The sequence below is a fragment of the Falco naumanni genome, chromosome 7, assembly GCF_017639655.2.
Source record: "Falco naumanni isolate bFalNau1 chromosome 7, bFalNau1.pat, whole genome shotgun sequence".
In the NCBI taxonomy this organism is placed as follows: Eukaryota; Metazoa; Chordata; class Aves; order Falconiformes; family Falconidae; genus Falco; species Falco naumanni.
The window spans coordinates 19,978,551-19,996,633 of NC_054060.1; the positions used below are offsets into that span (position 1 = coordinate 19,978,551).

Consider the following 18,083-nt stretch of genomic DNA (forward strand, 5'->3'; position numbering starts at 1 on the left):
TGAGAACACAAGATTAGACAGAAACATGTAAAATACTTCAGAACTTGCTAAAGTTTACGTAAGAAAGGAAGATTAAAATCAGTACAAGCAAAAACTGTGTGCTTCTTCAGCGGGACCCCTAAGACTTAGCTAGTGTCAGAGACCAGCTCACTGGTCTCACAGCCTACATCACAAACTGAAAACTGTCACAGAAACAAAGATAGATCACAGTTGTTACACTATAAAGAAACAGGGTGCTTTAATTTAGTTTTATTATTTTTACCTGTTTTTTCCCAACAAAAGGACTCTCAGGGATCTCAAAGTTGAAACACCACTTATTTCCTCTATTTGATTATCATACAAATCTAAGAAAACGAGATGCTGCAGATTAGAAATATTTTGGATCCGGGTTATAAAGTTATGTTGGAAATTCAAAAGGCGAAGATGATCTTCCCCATCGATAACTGGGCACACTGTCAATTTTTGCCTGGAAGGAAAAAAAAACAGAGTAAAAAAAAACCCATAGAAGTAACAAATCGGTAACCCACCTTCTACTCACCTACTCTGACTGAACCAAGGAAAGTATCTTGATGTTTATGGTAATATTAAGGTTATTAGGTCTGCTAATTAAACCCTGTAAATAAGGCAGTAACTCCTTGTTACCAAAAAAAAAAAAAAAAAAGCATAAAAATATAGTAGAAGTGCTTACAAAATTCTCTGAAAGCCTGTCCTCTTAATCAGAGATTTGTTGTTATATGGGAACTACACAGAAGTTTCAGGTTGTGACCAAATTAAAATTTCAACAGACACAGCCTGCCACTTTTTTAAGTTTTTCTACCAGATACCACATAAGCAGCCTGCTTAGATAAGAATTCAAAAGTATCCTATGTCTATGTGATTATTTTTTTTTGTTTCTAGAACTTCACACTTGAAAAACAAATACATGAAACAGTAAGTGTTAATGTGAAAAGTAAAAGATACAGAAGTTATGCTGAACACAGTTATTCTTATTTTAGGATTATTCCATAAAGAGTCCCACTGACCTGCCAAAATATTTTGGACTACATGAAGCATACTCTCACAAAAACAGATAAATAAATATTTCCCATTAAATGGCTTTCAGATAAAATTTTTGTGTGTGTCCTAGTTAAGGGAAAAAAACCAAAACAACCACTCTTAATGCATGAGATTAGAGCTAATGGAGACACAGTCTCTTTCTGTAGATTATGTGAATAACCACATTTGACACTTAAGCTAGCTCCTTAGTTTACAATGAAAAGCCCTAACTGCCTGAAATGATTGCTGTACAGATAGATTCATCACAAGGACTCATACAGAACTTCTCTATTGGACACAGTTCTCTCAAAAACACACATAGACAAAAAATCAAAATCAAACCCACCACTTACACCGTTGACCACAGGCATTACTGGGATACACTTCACTTCAGACCATCAGATACAAGAGCCGCGGGCTATGGTGTGTGCTCCATAACCTTCTCACCTTTCCAGGGTAAGTCTGTCGGAGTTCAGTATTTTTTCTTCAGCAGTACGTTGCAATACAGGAAATGTTATTGATGAACTGCTCCCAAAATTTGTGTTATCTATCAGAAAATCATATAGAGAATATATGAACTAGTTCTTTGTAAAATCATTTCATCAGCCACAGATAATAAAAGCAGAAAATTCTTTCTTCCTAAGAGTTACGCAGTGTTTTTTGCCTATTCGGTAATCCATTTTCTTTCCTGCCTTTTTTTTTTTTTTGTTTACAGCTACATGCCTCTGCATTCTCTTTCCAAAGTACATCCATTTATTTTGCTTCTGAAAGATTTTTATCAACAATTTGCAGTAAGAAGATATTTTGTAGATGCTTTTGTTTTGATTAGAATTATGCAATGATGTTTTAAGGTAAGGCTGTATAATTGTTTCACAATTTAAGTGTCTGAACTTAAAGAAGGTATTATCTAACTCTAAGATGAATTTAAAGACACCGATCAAGTAGATGTTGATAGAACTAGAAACCAAAACACCAAAACAGTGAAAAAGTCCCACTGAGCCATAAACAAAATGCAAAGCCTTTTTAAGGTAATTGCATGCAATACCTAGTAATCATTGGTATTACGTTTAACTTCATTATCAAGAAAGAAACAGGCAGCCCTTTAAAACATATTTAGAAAGCTATCCATCTTTATCCATTTTGTTAATATAAGGGTGAAGAGGGACGATGACTAAAAATACCCACAAAATAAACTAACAAATACATTCTGCAAGCTTTGGCTTATTTGGAAAATGATCCACTGGAAAAAACTGGTCAAAAATAGATCATCGTGCATGAATACTACCACAAAAATACAGATTGAACTTCTATATGTTTGCCCCCTTCCCCACCTCACCTCTTCCTCCAAATAAATCAAGTATGTTAAAAGAAAAAGGATTAATTCTTCAATAAACAAAGATAATTGATTTACTACTATAGAGAGTAAGCTCATTGTCTAAAACATGCCATTAGAAGAGACACCTACTTAAGTAAAACAATTTGTTGTTCAATTTAGAATCTTGTCAAGTGCTACTCTGGTAACATTTTATCACTAGCTACTCTAACAAACTAGTGCAACCAACCTTCTCTGTGTATCCTTCAAAGTTTTTTTAAAAAAAAAACAACTGCGAAGGAAAAAAACCCGAACCACTGAGACCAAAAATAATCAATTAACATTGTTGCAAAAGTCTTAAATTAGTTGTGTCTCAGGTTTTTAAGCCAAGAAACGTAAGACCAGATACTTAAAAACTGGTCTGAAACATGACATGATGGCAGTACAGTGACCTTTTTTTTCCCTAATGTCATCCTCCAGAGACACTTGCAAAAGATCTCTATTACTGCCCTTTGTGTTAAAGAAAGGTTTACAAAAAGCCTGTATTTAAATGCCTGTATTATATTTTGGAAAATATTTCTAATGGTTTCCTGACAATGATGTATTTACGTCTCTTAACACACAAAGGGAACAGTAGAAAACACTTGCTATTCAGTCACACATTCTGAGAACCAGAAGCAACACATTACAGGTCATAACTTCTCAGTAAGAAACTCATTTAAAACAAAAAAAACTAGTAAGAGAAGTTTTCACTGTTACCTGAAGCATGTGAACTAATACTGTGGCTGCTTTGTCGGGATCTGGATTTTGTAGGTGTGTGAATAGAAGTGTCACCAAATCCTGATAAAGAACTTGTATTCTGCTTCAGCTCCAAACCAGAAAGTTCTGTCAGACTGGATGGTACTGGAAGATATATCTGTTTATTACGCACCAACGGACTTAATACTCTTTGGTCTCCTGTGCAGGGAACAAAATCAAACTGCAGACTTACATTTACGCCACGGTAAGTTGCATAATATCCCTAAAAATCAACCCATTCTGAACAGCTGTCTTTATTTTTTTTACCAGAATGAATAAAGAAATGCCATAATAATTAAACTGATCTGCTATCCTAACCAATCACTGTTTTTATATGACATGCAAGCAGCAGCAGTGTGGCAAACATTGTTTTTCAAGGCTTCTTCAGGATTCACCACAGTAAGCAGTGATATCATCAATATCTTGCTTTTCAAAATATTGTTCTGGCAAAAGCACACAGTAGGAAAACTATCTCTTCAGATCAAGGTTCCAAATTAGAAACTAATTTTGTCTAAATAAGTTAAAGCACTGAACATCCAATAAAAAGTTACAGTAGAGAATTGCACGACTTCTGACAGAATGTATAGTAGGGCACTTGATAGATTGTGGCTTTCTAGGTAGAGGAACGGACGGTCTACCATGGTCAGAATGAGGGGTAAAATGTGATGAAATAAAGCCATCTGCACCAGGCAGTAGCAGGACAGCAGGTTCAGGATGGGATGCAGCAGTAATTGTATTGAATTACTGTAGCCAATTAGGAAAAGCTGTCAGTCTTACATATTCTAACCATAACACAGTCTCTCTTTACTGTTCAGTTAATAAAAAGATACAAAGAAACCAAACCCTATAGAGTATCACCTTGCCTTCCCGAATAGTTTTTTTCCAGATCATGCTGCAGAAGTCTATTGTGGAAAGATGACTGATCTTTATTTATCCTGAATTCAAACTGTAACACAATATTTAAGACAAGTGTTAAAAGTTTTCAAATGCAAATAACATCTTTCTACAAACACACACCACCTTAGTAACAACTACAGTTCTTGGGAAACTCCACAAATGTTATTAAAAATGAAAATAATTGCTTCAATAAAAAGAGTATTCATTCTCTTAAGATACTATAACTGAAAAGTTCCATTGTTGGAAACCAAAATGAAAACATGGAAGTTACCAGTTAATCTGCAGTTAACTTAAGGAAAAAAACCCACCCTATAAGGAATACTGCAATTACAGGAGGAAGAGAGGTACAGATGGAAGCATAAGTAATCACATACATACACACACACACGTAAGGCTTACAGTAGGTTATATTACATACATACAGTAAAAACATGGGTATCTTTAGTAGGATGAAATAAGTTACCAAAAGACTATCAGATATATCAAATATTCTATTAGAAGTCAATGCATTACTACTGAAAAGGCAATCCTTTCCTAAAAGCATACAAATATGGCTATACCATACATCTATATTAATTCATATAGCTATTAAAGAAACTAATAATTACTGGTTTGCTTTTATCTGTTATTGATGAGGTCTGGATGACCAGGTGAAGACCACAGTTATTAACCTGCAAGTTGGAAGAAAAAAAATTTTCAAAAACACTTATCAATACAACATTTGAATGCCACTTTTTTTTTTAAAACGGTAAAGGTATTTTCTGCCAAGAAATAAACTTTTTTGCAAAGCTCTTATGAAGAACATTTCACAACACTAACACCAAATCATTTCTAGCTTAAAAAAGTCAGGGTTTAGCTTTAAATATGCACTGAATGCATGGCTTTCATGGGGGTGTTACCCTCATTATGAAGAAAACAAGTGTTTACACTTAAATACAGTAATTTTTTTTTTAAGGCAAAACGGGCTGGTCTTTATATTTGGTTTATATGACAAAACATAGCCTCTACCTGCTAAATCATCAAAACATTTAACAGAAATATTTAATCAAATAGCTCATCAAACAGAAATATTAATCAAATATCCACTCCCCAGCCCACAGCGGGCGGCATGCAAACACCAGGGAACCCCCTCAGGCCAGCGGGGGCGCGGGGACCGCGCTCCCCTCACCCGCCTCTGCCTCGCCGCCCGCGCAGAGCCCGCGCAGAGCCCGCGCAGAGCTGCCTCCCTTCGCATCCCAGCCCAGCGCGGCCAGCGCCTCACAGCCCCGCGGGGCCGCGCCCTCTGAGGCGCCGCCACCCCGCCCCGGGCCCGCCCTTCCGAGGAGGGCCGCGGCTCGCACAGCGGATGAACACCCCCGGTCCTGTCCCCTCACACACACACCGGAGGCTGAGGAGGGGAGGGCTGCCAGCCGCTATCCCCCCGCCCCCTGCAGCACCTACCGGGCCAGACGCGGCCCGAGGGCCCCTGGCGGGCCGGCACTTGCTGGGCACCATGTCAACCTGCTGCTACACCCGCGGCGCCTCACACCTCCGCGCCAGCCACCGCCTCTCCTGTCGGAAATCGCTCCGCCGTCACCGGGGCAACGGCGGCTTCCGGCCCGCTCCCGGCAGGCCTCGCCCGCGTCCCGCCCGCCGGCTGAGGCGGCGCCAAGTGGCGGGAGCCGTAAGGCGGTGGAGTGTGGCGCGGCCGGGCGGCCGGCTGTCCCCTGGGGCTGGGTGTCCCCCGCAGCCCGCTCCGGGGGCGCTGCTCGGTACTTGCTGTCCGGTGGGGCGGCCGCAGGCAGGGGGCCGGGTCGCGGGGGTCGGGAGGCGCGGGAGCGGGCCTCGCAAGTGAGCGCCTTCCGCCTCGCCAGTAGCCAATGACACTAATAAATCGTATTTTCCTGATTTCTAAGTGCAAGTGAGCATGTACGAAAACGCATGAAAGGCAAGAAGCTGGACTCACCTTCCAGGTTGCTGCTCTGCCTCAAGAAGTTGCCTTGCAGGCACATACTGTCACAAAACGTGAAAATCTGACTTGGAGAGCCTGGGTAGGGGTGTGGTGTGCCCGGAGTGCCACCTGCTCCCGGGACAGTACCCCGGCCTTGGGTCAGCCCTTGCTGTGACCCCAGGCAGCTCTCGGAGGCCAGAAGCCCCGCAGATGAGTAGCAGATGATTTTACACACATCAAGGACGAACTCAGTGGCTAAAAGAGCAGGTGTGGCTGGCTGTGTGTGGAAGGGCCTGTGAATTCCCTCACGGTGTCTTCCTCATTTGTGTTCTGGGTTTAGCTTTGTGTACAAGTACCTTAAGGGGGGCGTCAGGGGGACGGGGCCAGGCTCTTGGCTGTGGTGCCCAGCGACAGGGCAGGGGGCAGCGGGCACAAACTGGGACACAGGCAGCTCCAGCTGGGTGTGAGGAAGAACTTCCTTCCCTGGAGGGTGGCAGAGCCCTGGCACAGGCTGCCAGAGGGGCTGTGGAGTCTCCTTCCCTGGAGACATCCCAAACCCACCCGGACGTGACTGTGCAGCCTGCTGGAGGGGACCCTGCTGTGGCAGGGGTTGGGCTGGGTGGTCTCTGAGGTCCCTTCCAGCCCTGACCATCCTGTCATTATCCTTTTAGTTACCATTTGCTGAAAGGTTGACAGGAAAGTGATGTAATTATGGCTTGCTTTGTGAAAAATATAAAATATGGGCGTGTTTTTTATGATATGTAGACAATACTGTGCCAACAGTGAATGTGCCATAAGAAATCTGTGAAAGTGTTTTTTTTTAATAATCATGGGATTATAATCCTAAGTGGCTATCAGAAGCTCATCTGAGATATGGGTTCCCCTTTAAGGGACTTGTCTACATTATTAATTTAGTTTTAAGTTCTTCCATGGTTACAAATACTGCTTAATCTCTGCTGCTAGTTAAGCATTACAGAACATTGCTATATTAAAAGAAAAAGAAAGATTAGCCTGGTAGTTTCAATGGAGATCTAATCAACACAGTGTCTGAAATTACATCAGTCTTCATCTGCACTAGTTCTCTCAACACTGTTAACATACTTGTAGCAGACTAGATGATAAAGATAGTAGGGCTGTTCAAGGAAATGAGCAAAACATTGACAAGGCCAAAGGCCAGTTCTGTGCAGTGAACACTGGTCACGGATCTAGCGCCCTTCGCTATAAAATCCCTTGACAGAAGGAGTCATAAGGTGAAACTGCAATGCCTCTCTCACACATCATTTAGGTTGGCTGTAGCACATTCTTTGCTCACACTGGTCTGGGCCTCATTCCTACCCAGGGAGAAAAACAACTACCATGAACTTCAGTACAAAATCAGATCCACAATTCCTGTACTTACGCTGTCCTAGAATGTGTATTTACTGATTGTATTTCTGCTCCCACCAATGTGGGACACAAAGTGATGCCCTACCCAAAACTTATTACAAAATGCTGTTCCATTAGCAGAGAACTAGAGATTTGGTTAGTGATGCATGTAAGCATATTTCATAAACAAAATATTTCATTGCTTAAGGCACATTGAGAAATAAGCCAAACCCACTGGGGCAGAGCGGCAGTCCCGTTAATGTGTTCTTGCCAGCAAATCTGACTCATGAGGACTGTTTGTCACGGTGATGAGAAGAACTGGCTCCTGCATGCGGTCTCAGTTTTCACCCATCCAAAGTTTTACAAAGAAAACATTGGAGCAATATAGTGGAGTAGAGTTCAGATGAACTGTAACGACAAAAATAAGGATGTCGTGGCTGAAACGGTGACTTAAAGATCCAACCTACATTTAGTAGTTTGGGTTCGGATACGATCACAAGATCGTGCCTGACTGAAGAATGAGTAGTTACATGGTAAATTGAAACGGTTTAACTTCTGATCAAGAGAACACAGACATTGGTTTTGCTTTAGCAGCTGAAACAGGCCACTGCAATACAGTCTGAAGTTCAAATCAATGCCTGAGCGTTTCAGAACTGGGGCCTCTTTCAGGAAGTTCTTGGGGGGGAATGATTTTGTTCCACTGAAACACCATGCAGAATTACAGAGGAGCACTCTATAGAAAGAACATACAGCCGATCGTGTCCTTGTTCACTTGGTTTTCCTATTTCCAGCTCTCACCCTTGGCGCTTAAACACACGTAACCCTTGTGCTTTTCTCACAACACGGCGCTCAGCCCGCAGCCCCCGGGCTGCCGCGGGGGGAGAAGCTGGGGCGTCACTCTGGGGTGAGGAGCCCGTCGGTGCCCGTTAACAGAAAGTCGCCGCCCGGCCGCCAGCGAGGCAGAGCCGCTAACTGGGCGGCTGCGGGCGGGGGGCCGTGCCGTGCCGGGGGGGGGCGGGGGCGTGGAGCTGGCAGCGCCGCCGCCCCGGCGGGAGAGGCGCGGCGGGCCGGAGCCCAGCGCCATGGCCCAGCGGCCGGCGGGCAGCGGCCCGGTGCAGCTCCGGGTGCCCGTGCGGGCGGAGGCGGCGGAGGGCGGCGGCGCGGCGGGCGGCAGCTGCAGCGAGGAGGACTCGGGGCGCTGCGGGCGCTCCAGGTGAGCCCGCCGGAGCGGCAGGAGGGGCCCGGGCCGTGCGGGGCCGCCGCGGGCACCCCCCGAACGGTGCGGCCGCGGCTGATGCAACGCCGGCGGGAGGGGCGGGAGGCTCCGGCGGGGCCGGTGGGCGCCGCAGCCCCGCCCGAGGTGCGGAGCGGGACGTGGCTTCCCCGCAGCGGGAGCGCCGGGGCCCCGCATTTCCCTGGCGCCGCCGTTTGCAGCGGGGGCTCTGGGGCCGGGTGGTGTGCGTTTGTTTTGGTGGCGGCTCTTTGCCGTTCGGCTTTTATCGCAGGGAACCGTTGAGGTTTTCTTTAATAGATTTAAGACTGCGCTGTGGCTTTGGAAACAAGCTGACCAGACCTGAAATAAAAAATGAAGACCCCTTTAAATGCAGAAGAAGCCACCACTCTATAAGCCACTCTATACGTCACGTTTTGATAATGCCGATAGCAGTGTCTGTGTGCAATGATTAAGTTGCAGGAATTATTCCTGATGCCTGAAGTTGCTTTGATGCCTACCAGACTCCCTTATTTGTCAAAGGAACTGCTGGGATTTTTGTGCCAGAAAACTGTTGGGAGACAAAGATCATTAGTTGTAGTTCACCTTGTGTCTTCTACTAACAAGGCAGATGCAGTAATAAACTGTCACATAAAGGTTTAGGCACAGTAGCATGAAATTTGGTGTTCGGTTTGATGGTCAGTTGTTTCTAATCGATTCTCTGACTTCATATCCTAGCACTGACTCAAAATGAACTGCAATGCATTATTTTAAATTACAAACGGGGAGTAGAAGTTTTCTGCAGCTGCCAGAATCGTCAGCTGTGCACTACAAGAGGCGAGCATAGCTAGACACGAGCAGAATGTTTAAACTGAGTCTGCTTAGCCTTTCCACAATCATATGTGACTGTTTTATAAGTTTTTATAAATCAAATGTGTACAGCAGTCTACAGTGTTGCATTCCAATTACTAATTTCTGAAATACAGCATATTTGTAAAATTTCTTTTCTTTGACAGTGTTACTTGCGTAAGAGCTTCGAGCCCTGGGCTATAAAAAAGGGTGGTTATTTTCTCAAGCTTTATAACACGTAATAGCTACCTTTTAAATGCTGCTTATTTAATCCTCTGCAGTAGATGCTATCTTCAGAAGTGTTTGCTGTGAATGCTGATGTATATTCAGTTCTTGTGGAGGTTGCCTTTTTGTAAACGGCCTCTTCCTGACCCAGGAAAGGCCAGAGGTATTGCCATGGAGAGAACTATAAATGCTCTGCATCAGAAGTAGGTGAGCAGAGTTCATGCATGCTTTTGCCATTGACATGTATCCTTAGCTAAGGATTTATGTCCAGGAACGCAACACTGGATAGGAAATCATTGACCTAGACATTTGGAAAATTGTCAGTGATGGTCTAAAACTGCTGGGAATTAGCCATTTCTCTCTCCATCTAAAAGCAGACAATTTAGATTTTTTTCCTCAGCCTCTAGGTTTGGTAACTTACGGAATGAAAATCATTTCCCTGTGGTCAAGACACCACAGCTCTTTGGGAGATCTCTGAGTATTTGTGACATTCAGTCCTCAGCCATTTAGCTGCCAGGTGCTTCAGAAAAATTGTCAGACTGTTGATAAACAGGTGGTTCTCCTATGCGCACAGGAAAGCTATTCTTGCACAGCTTAGATTTATTTTGGATGCAGACAGACACAAGAGGAATCTGAGCTTGAAAGGTCAATGTTTTTATGATGTTGTCTGTCTAAAATATAACATTTCACAATAGAAACTGAAATTTAACAGTGCGTGCAGTCACAACATGCCATTAGTAGGCACGCAGTATTATATCCACTAGTTCTTGTTAAAAGACCTGCGAGTGATCATACTTAATGCTGTAAGTAACATTGCCACACAGTGCTTATTAATACAATAGCTTACTCTTTTGGAGACTCGGTGAAAACTTGTCAAAAGGTTAGACTCTGTCCAGACAATTTACTGTATCGTTTGTGAGTTTTGATATTTAAAACCCCAAATCTATGGGTTCTCTATGCAGATATGTTTAGTTTCTTGTGTGACTAATAGCCAGATGAGTCACCATGTTAAAAGGTTGTTTTTCAGTCTGTCCTGTTTTGACAAGGACATCCATCACAAAGCTCTGAATAAAGAAATCAGTAAATGACAGTTGTGAATAACTAAGCTTTTTTTTTTTTTTGTCAATGCTGACACTGATTTATCAACTACTTTTGTAGTAGAATTGAAACCCTAGAGGTACTACCAGTTGATATTACTATGAATTAATATGGAGCTAGTTACAAATTTCTGCATTTGCTGTAGGTGGAATCTCCATACAGTACTTAGTGAGGGCTGTTGTAAGAGCCCTAAGGATTTTGTAAATGCTGAACCATCTGCCAAATACAGAAATGGTGTATAGGTCAGACCATGACTAATATTTGAGAGGTGAAATGAGACCTGTTTTACTCTTGTTCAGTGTGTTAACACTGCAAGTAAGGATGGCACTGATCTCTGCAAACATGCAGTTCATTATTTTTTTATTTTCCCCAAGCATGATGCTCCGTTTTCTTTCCATCCAAACCTTCCAAATACCTACTAATGTCTGTACTAATAAATCCACTAAAAAAATGTAAGCTTCATCCTGAATTGAAGGTAAGCTTTTCCTAGCAGGATATGTGGGTATGTAAAAACGCTGAAATGTTCCAAGTTTCTTGTACCCACACTAGTTCTGAATCGGTAGTGAATGAAAAGTGAGAAGTACTGGGGCAAGGGAATATTGTGAATGAAAAATAAATATAATCTTGTGTCTTCTTCCTTCTGAAGCCAGCACACACAGCTGGCCCTTAAATCTTTTTTAATATCTTAATTGTAACTTCATCTATTATCCTCAACTTCTGGCATTGTCAAATAAATTTTTTTTCTCGCCCTCTCATCATCACTTTGAACTGCACCCCACTAAGTGGCTAAGGAGATTTTAACAAGGAGGCTTCTAGGATTGTGTGAGTCAGTATCCCTGTTCATCTGATGTGTTGCCCTATCACCAGAAGAACCCCAATAAGTAAATAAATTGTTAGCTTCAATTAGCTTCAGAGAACTGCTATAACTTGTCACACGTGGGAGTGTGTTCCCGGCCAGAGCCCACTGACCCCAACAATACCCTCAGCAGTACAGTGCTGCTGCCTGTCCCCAGGCACAGGCAGCGTGTCGGGCCGTGTTAAGATCACAGTCTCCAGTTTGTCTCTGGGACAAAACTGACACAAGGCAAGGTGATTCACAGCCTGCATCCTCCCTGCCAGGTTGCCCTCGGAGGACCGCAGCGTGATGCCTGTTCCCATGTTTGATGATTTCACAAGCTTTGCACAAGCCATTCAGCACAATTTTAGAACAATGTGTGGCTCCTCGGTTTTTTTTTGCTAAGGTACATGGGAGACCAAAGAAATGCATGATTTATAGGCTCTAGGGAGCTTAGCAGATAATTTTTTTTTTTTTAACAGAAACTTTCATGATGGTCCCACAGCAAAACTAGATTACTAACAGCTTTAGAAAAAATGACTGCCTTAAGATAGATTTAGTTCTTACAGCAACATCTATGGCTGTAGTCTGTGGCTGAACCATTTACCTCCATGCTAGATAACAACTGAAGTGGTCATTTCCATTTCAGCAACAAACGTGTTGCTGTAAGGGTATGTGGTAAGAAGTTTATCTCAAATCCATGGTTTCTGTATCTTTTTGGGATAGGATGCTCAGTGGGGCTCCATTTTTGTGCAGGTGCCTAGACAAACGTGATGGGAGGGGGAGAGAGGAAATAGGAGTGACTTCATAGCAACCTGCCTATGTGTGCATATAGAACTGTTCCTGCGGTACGTGAGCTGCTACTGCACCAAAGCCCTTAATCTGAAATGTGCATCCAGTTTAAGCCCCTTGGTAAACTGCTAGTTAAGTTACTATCACTCTGGAAGTGACCTGTAAAAAGTGCAATAGTCCTGCCAGTCTTTCTTACTCCGTGGATACTGGCCCCTGCATCATGCAGTGCAGAGGCTCAAGAAATCACGATTGCATCAAGCTGGAATATTCATTCACTGGTACATGCCACCACTCATGAAGCACATAAATGTCAAGCCTGTGTTTGATAGCTTCATATTGAAGAATAAACTGTCACCACAGGAACCTGTTACAGCACCAAGTGCCTGGCACCAAGTGCCTGTGCACTTGCACTCCATGGTTTGGTGTAGGATTTGAGTTGGCAGAGTGTTTTCGAGATGCTAGTGTGTATGTCTCATTGTTCTACACTGAGATCAGCTTTAGGCATGAGCTGAGGAACTCACTCCTTGTGCTGCCTGGAAAGCGTCGCCCCCTGAGCTGGCCTCCTGCCTCAGGTGGATAGGGCGATACCTGTGAGATGGAATCAATATTAGTTATGCCTTTTCATTTCGAAAGACTATTTGAATCCACTAATATGACAATCTGTTAATAAAATGATTTAACTGTCTTCCAGTGGTGGGGAAAATGATGATGACTCTGATCAGAACTGGAAACCACCAGAAAATGACCTGATCCAGAAATTAGTAACACAGATTGAATATTACTTCTCAGATGAGAACCTCGAGAAAGATGCCTTCCTTCTAAAGCACGTGAGAAGAAATAAGATGGGCTATGTCAGTGTTAAACTCCTCACTTCTTTTAAGAAGGTAAGCTAACTTTAAGCCTTGAAGTGCCTTGTGTTAGCCTGATGAATCTGAAAACAAGAAAGATGAAAGTAATTTATTTTAGAGAGGCGTGTTTACAGTCTTTGTCTTTATCTGTCTCTCTCTGGGGTTGATTCGGATTTGATGTGACAGGTTTGTTCTCATCCAGAACTCCAATTGCTGAACTCACTCATGATTGGGTAGGGAAGTCATAGGCTTTTAAGCAACTACACGTTTAAGTAATTATCATTCTGGGACAGAGGAGGGCATAGTAAACGGGATGCTGGATAAAATTAATTTCTAGATAAGCTACTCATAAGTAGCTAAGTAATCTGGGTAAAGTTACTTTCCTGTCTCTGAGAAGGGATGGTGAATCTGACCTTTGCAAATGTATGGAGACCTAAAAATTAAGAGTAGTAGAAAGTATGTAGTAACTAAGGTGGAGGAGGGTTTTGGTTTTTGGGTTTGTTTTTTTTTTTTCTTATATTAGGAACTCCTGTGTAAATACGTGCATGTTACTGATTTCCAAAATTACATTAGAAACACTTTTGTCAAGATTCTACATCTGACAGTTTTGTAGAACTATTCAGGCTAGAAGTTAAGGCCTAGTTTCTGCAGACCACTTCAAACGGATTATACCGGTAACAGATTGAACTCTTAAAACACTCCTTGGAAATGGAGACGTTTTGAGGTTTTTTAAACAGGCATTTTTGAGGGAGGAAAAATCAGTTCAGCAAAGTGCAGCCCTAAACTTGGCAAAACTACTTGTTTGGCATATTTTGCAAAATAAACCCCACAGCATATGCATTTTGGTCATGGTTCAGACCTAGATATGGAATGACTGAACATCAATGACTTGAGCAGGCTTTAAGGTAAAGTAATGAGTTTCAGTGTGAGATTTAGTGGCAGTTCCTATTTTCACCAGATTCAACAGGGCATGAGCTTTAGCTCACTGATGCCCATCATAGCAGGAAAATTGTTTACTTTTTCACTTTAAGTCTGCTACATGAAACTTAAATCCCTGTTTGTAGACTAGAGCCTGCATCTGCCTTAAACTTTCTGTAGTTAGAGTGGGTTTGATCGGTTGTGTTGCTTAACCTGTGTGCATCTTCAAGGTGAAGCACCTTACCCGTGACTGGAGAACTACAGCCTATGCCCTGAAGTACTCAGACACTCTTGAGCTGAATGATGATAACAAAAAGGTTAGAAGAAATAATCCAGTTCCAGTGTTTCCAAGTGAAAACCTACCTACCAGGATGTTACTGGTGTATGATATCCACATGAATTCTGAGCTGCAGGCTCTTAAAAAACAAGAAAATGGATGCATGCAAGAAAGGATAATGGAACATCTCCTCAAAGCCTTTGTAACTTTTGGTGTAATTTCATCAGTTCGTATTCTCAAGCCTGGTAGAGATCTACCACCTGATATCAAGAGGATCAGCAATCGGTACACCCAACTGGGAACTCAGGAATGTGCAATTATAGAATTTGAAGAAGTAGATGCTGCCATACGTGCTCATGACTTTATGAGTGCTGAAAAGAAAGAGACCGGCATGAAAGTCATCCTCATAGGCATGAAACCTCCAAAGAAAAAGGTTCCCAAAGACAAGAACCGTGATGAAGATACCAGCAAGAGCCTTAAGAAGGCTGGATCCCTTAATAAGAGAGTTGAGGAACTTCAGTTTGTTGGTGATGAATCTTCAGCAAATAGCTCTTCTGATCCAGAGAGTAATCCTACATCACCACTGTCAGGACGCAGGAGTACTGCAACAAATACTATGAGTAGTTTGAGCCCTGTCATTCACTCGAACAACTATTTGAGTCCTAACGTGTCACTCCGATCGAGTCCTTGGAACAGTCCATCTTCACCAAGAAAAGTAACCAAAAAGTCTCCGCTGGCTGCAGGCAGCAAGCTCAACCCAAGCGCTAGCCCTGAAGTTCCAAGGAAGTGTACAGATTATTCCTCGGATAGCAGTATCACTCCTTCTGGTAGCCCCTGGGTACAGAGAAGAAAAGCTCAAACTGTAACACAAGAGAAGAGTCCCGTCAGTAGCCCCATGTTGGTTCGGAAAATACAAAACGCAGATGGCCTGCCCGTAGGGGTGCTGCGGCTGCCTTGGGGGCCTGACGGCACTAAAGGGTTCCATGGCGGATGCGAGAGAAGGAAGGCTACAAAGAATGAATAAGGGATTCTTTAAAAACAGTCTCACAAGTCAGTCAACTGTGTTTGTTGAAGCCTGGTGAAAAATTGTCACTTGAGTGACTGAGTTAAGTCCGTATTTAATTTTAAAAGGTTTTGTATTCATATAGAAACTTTATCATTTGTATATTTGTATATTCTCCTCACAGAATCACTGAGGTTGGAAGGCATCTCTGGAGATTGTCCAGTCCACCTCTTTTGCTCAGGCAGGGTCCGCTACAGTGGGTCACTTCAGGTTTGGAGTATCTGCGAGGACAGAGACTTCCCAACCCGTCTGGGCAACCTGTTCCCATGTTCAACCACCCACACGGTTAAAAGGTGTTTCCTTACATCCAGGTGGAATTCCCTGTGTTTAAGTTTGTGCCCCTTTCCGTTACTGGGTATCGCTGAGGTGAGCCCACTTCCACCTTCTTTACTCCTTCCCATCAGATGGTTACAAATTATTGAGGATACCCTCCCCAAGCCTCCTCTTCTCCCGTCTGACCAGCCCCAGCCCTCTGGGCGTCTCGCGTGAGAGATGCATCAGTCCTTCTGCCATCTTATGCACTTATCTAATGCAACAGCCTTACCTGCGTTATTATTTTTTTCAATGTATTAGTTTGACATACATAAATATTGAAACAAGCGTATCAATCGTTCATGTGTAACTACATTGTTTGCAAAGCTACAATCCTGAAGAGCAGTGTGTAAATACTTGCAATTTAGCAGGTGTACTGTAACAAGCTGTGGTATGTTACCAGTCAAAGCCTAAGGAATAAAGGTTTTGAAGACTTGGTCTCAAAAGGAACTCTGACAAACCCACGCTGCAGCGAGGCCTGCACACATCTCCAAAGACAATATTGCTCAGTAGGACCAAAGCGTATATTTTCATGTGATGTGAATAAAGAGTGAGCATTGGAGACTGTTCTGTAAGTGTTCTCTCATATCATCAGGTGGAAATAAAACAAAAATATTAATTGGGTCTAGATCTATTTTGTTTACTTTAAAAATCAGTTGTGCTGCACCTGAATAGATATTTAAAGCTCATCTTAGACCATATGCAATTCTAGAAATTCTAGATACTTGAAGTTTCCACTGTGTTCAGGGAGAAAAAAAAAATAGTCCCCTGTCCCATTACTGATGGTTATTTCAGTGATGATACTTTACTCTGACTTTATGTCACAGTCATTTTTATACAGTATTATAAACAGTGATTATGTCACTGATAACTCTGAATTTAACAAGCAGGCTCAGCAAGAAGCACTTAAATTAAAACTAACTATAATCCTACTGAAGCCAAAGAAGGAACCTCTGCCGTTTGACTTATAAAAGTTATACTGCAAACCAAGCAGCCTAGTGGCAGTAAGGAGGGAAGATTTCGGCTCCTAGTGGGCATGAGAAAAGTTTAATAAGACAATGATTCTTCATTCCAAAACTTCTCCCCATCCTTTCCAACTTCCATTCCACTCCAAGCATAACACTTCTGCAGCGCAAATAACTGTGGTAACGTGCAGTTCAAAACTAGCATACAGAAATGCCCTCGTTCTGCTTATTATTCTTTAGCCACCCAAATCAATTCCCAATTCTTCTACTTCACAGAAATGGAATCTTCCAAGTTACCTCCTGACTCCTGTTACCAGCTGAGACACTATGAATATTGTTAAATGCAAAGTGGTGGGGTTTTAAATGAGCAGCACGTCTGCAAGGACCCCGGTGACAGGATAGGTACGTGGTCCTCAGAAGGATGATTCCATAACTGGATTAGATGTGACAGCACTGTTTCACTATTTATCCAGAACACTTGTTTCATTTATAATCAGGGAAGATTTTTTATTTTATTATAGCATTTTTAATTATAAAACTGTTCGGGGGTAGTACTACCACTGATGCAAGGCAGTATTTTGAAGATGCACGAAGTCAATTAAATGGATATATTGAGAACTACTTGTAATAACCCATAATGTTAAAAATCTAAGAACCTGTATGCTTGCAGCAAAAAGGGAAACCAGCAGCATTTACTAGGGCTGTGCTCTTGGAATGAACGCATCAGCATGTCACATTCCACATGTAAACCTTAAAAATCAAACTTCCAAATAACTGACATTATCAAAGTAATAACCTCATCAGCCACTAACTGTGAGTCTTATTTTGCTTTAGAAAGTTCTACACTTGACAGATAAATGGACACTGAGTATTACCCTTTAGTAAATAGTCAATGTTTTTTTCTTCACTAATAAACCAAATACTATGTTATTGAAGTGTTATTAGAGGGCCATAACCTATAAAAATATTATAAAACTTACAAGAGAATGCCATCTCACTTGAGCGTAGGCCCACTTACTCCGAGACCAAGATAAATGTTCTGTAACATTCCAGAAAGCTGGTCAACCTATAGAGACCTTTTCCCTAAGAAAGGAAAAAGAATACATTTACCGTAGTAATTCTTTTTGTAGAAAGAAAATACAGACAAACTTGATCAAACAGCAAGTGATAATGCAACTTGATCAAACAACAAAAGATAGGGTGATCAGTGAAACTATTTGGCAAGTAATAGAAAAGTACTGTTTCTAAACAAAAAGTCAGCATGAGGTCTTATTCTGAGCTCAGGTTAGAACACATAAACCCACAGTTCTGCTTCACATGATCTTCCCCCATCTCCCACAGGAAGGTTTTCTGC

At 42.4% G+C, this 18,083-nt stretch overlaps 2 protein-coding genes across 2 annotated transcripts in view; one reads left to right on the forward strand and one right to left on the reverse strand.

The window, feature by feature from the left end:
• Positions 1–5,600, reverse strand: part of LRRC49 (leucine rich repeat containing 49) — a 49,425-nt gene extending 43,825 nt beyond the window's left edge. The window contains exons 1-6 of the mRNA XM_040601946.1: positions 5,483–5,600; positions 4,651–4,713; positions 4,004–4,091; positions 3,107–3,304; positions 1,483–1,582; positions 263–466 (exon numbers count right to left, since the gene is read on the reverse strand). Of these exons, the coding sequence (XP_040457880.1) occupies positions 263–466; positions 1,483–1,582; positions 3,107–3,304; positions 4,004–4,091; positions 4,651–4,713; positions 5,483–5,536 (707 nt within the window). The 5' untranslated portion in view covers positions 5,537–5,600. The remainder of the gene's footprint in view (positions 1–262; positions 467–1,482; positions 1,583–3,106; positions 3,305–4,003; positions 4,092–4,650; positions 4,714–5,482) is intronic.
• A 2,742-nt stretch (positions 5,601–8,342) lies between these two features.
• LARP6 (La ribonucleoprotein 6, translational regulator) lies at positions 8,343–16,388 on the forward strand. Its single transcript, XM_040601020.1, has 3 exons — positions 8,343–8,550; positions 13,038–13,230; positions 14,343–16,388. Exons 1-3 carry the CDS (start codon positions 8,420–8,422, stop codon positions 15,411–15,413), a joined length of 1,395 nt encoding a protein of 464 aa, XP_040456954.1. The 5' UTR covers positions 8,343–8,419; the 3' UTR covers positions 15,414–16,388.
• The last annotated feature ends 1,695 nt before the right edge of the window (positions 16,389–18,083 follow it).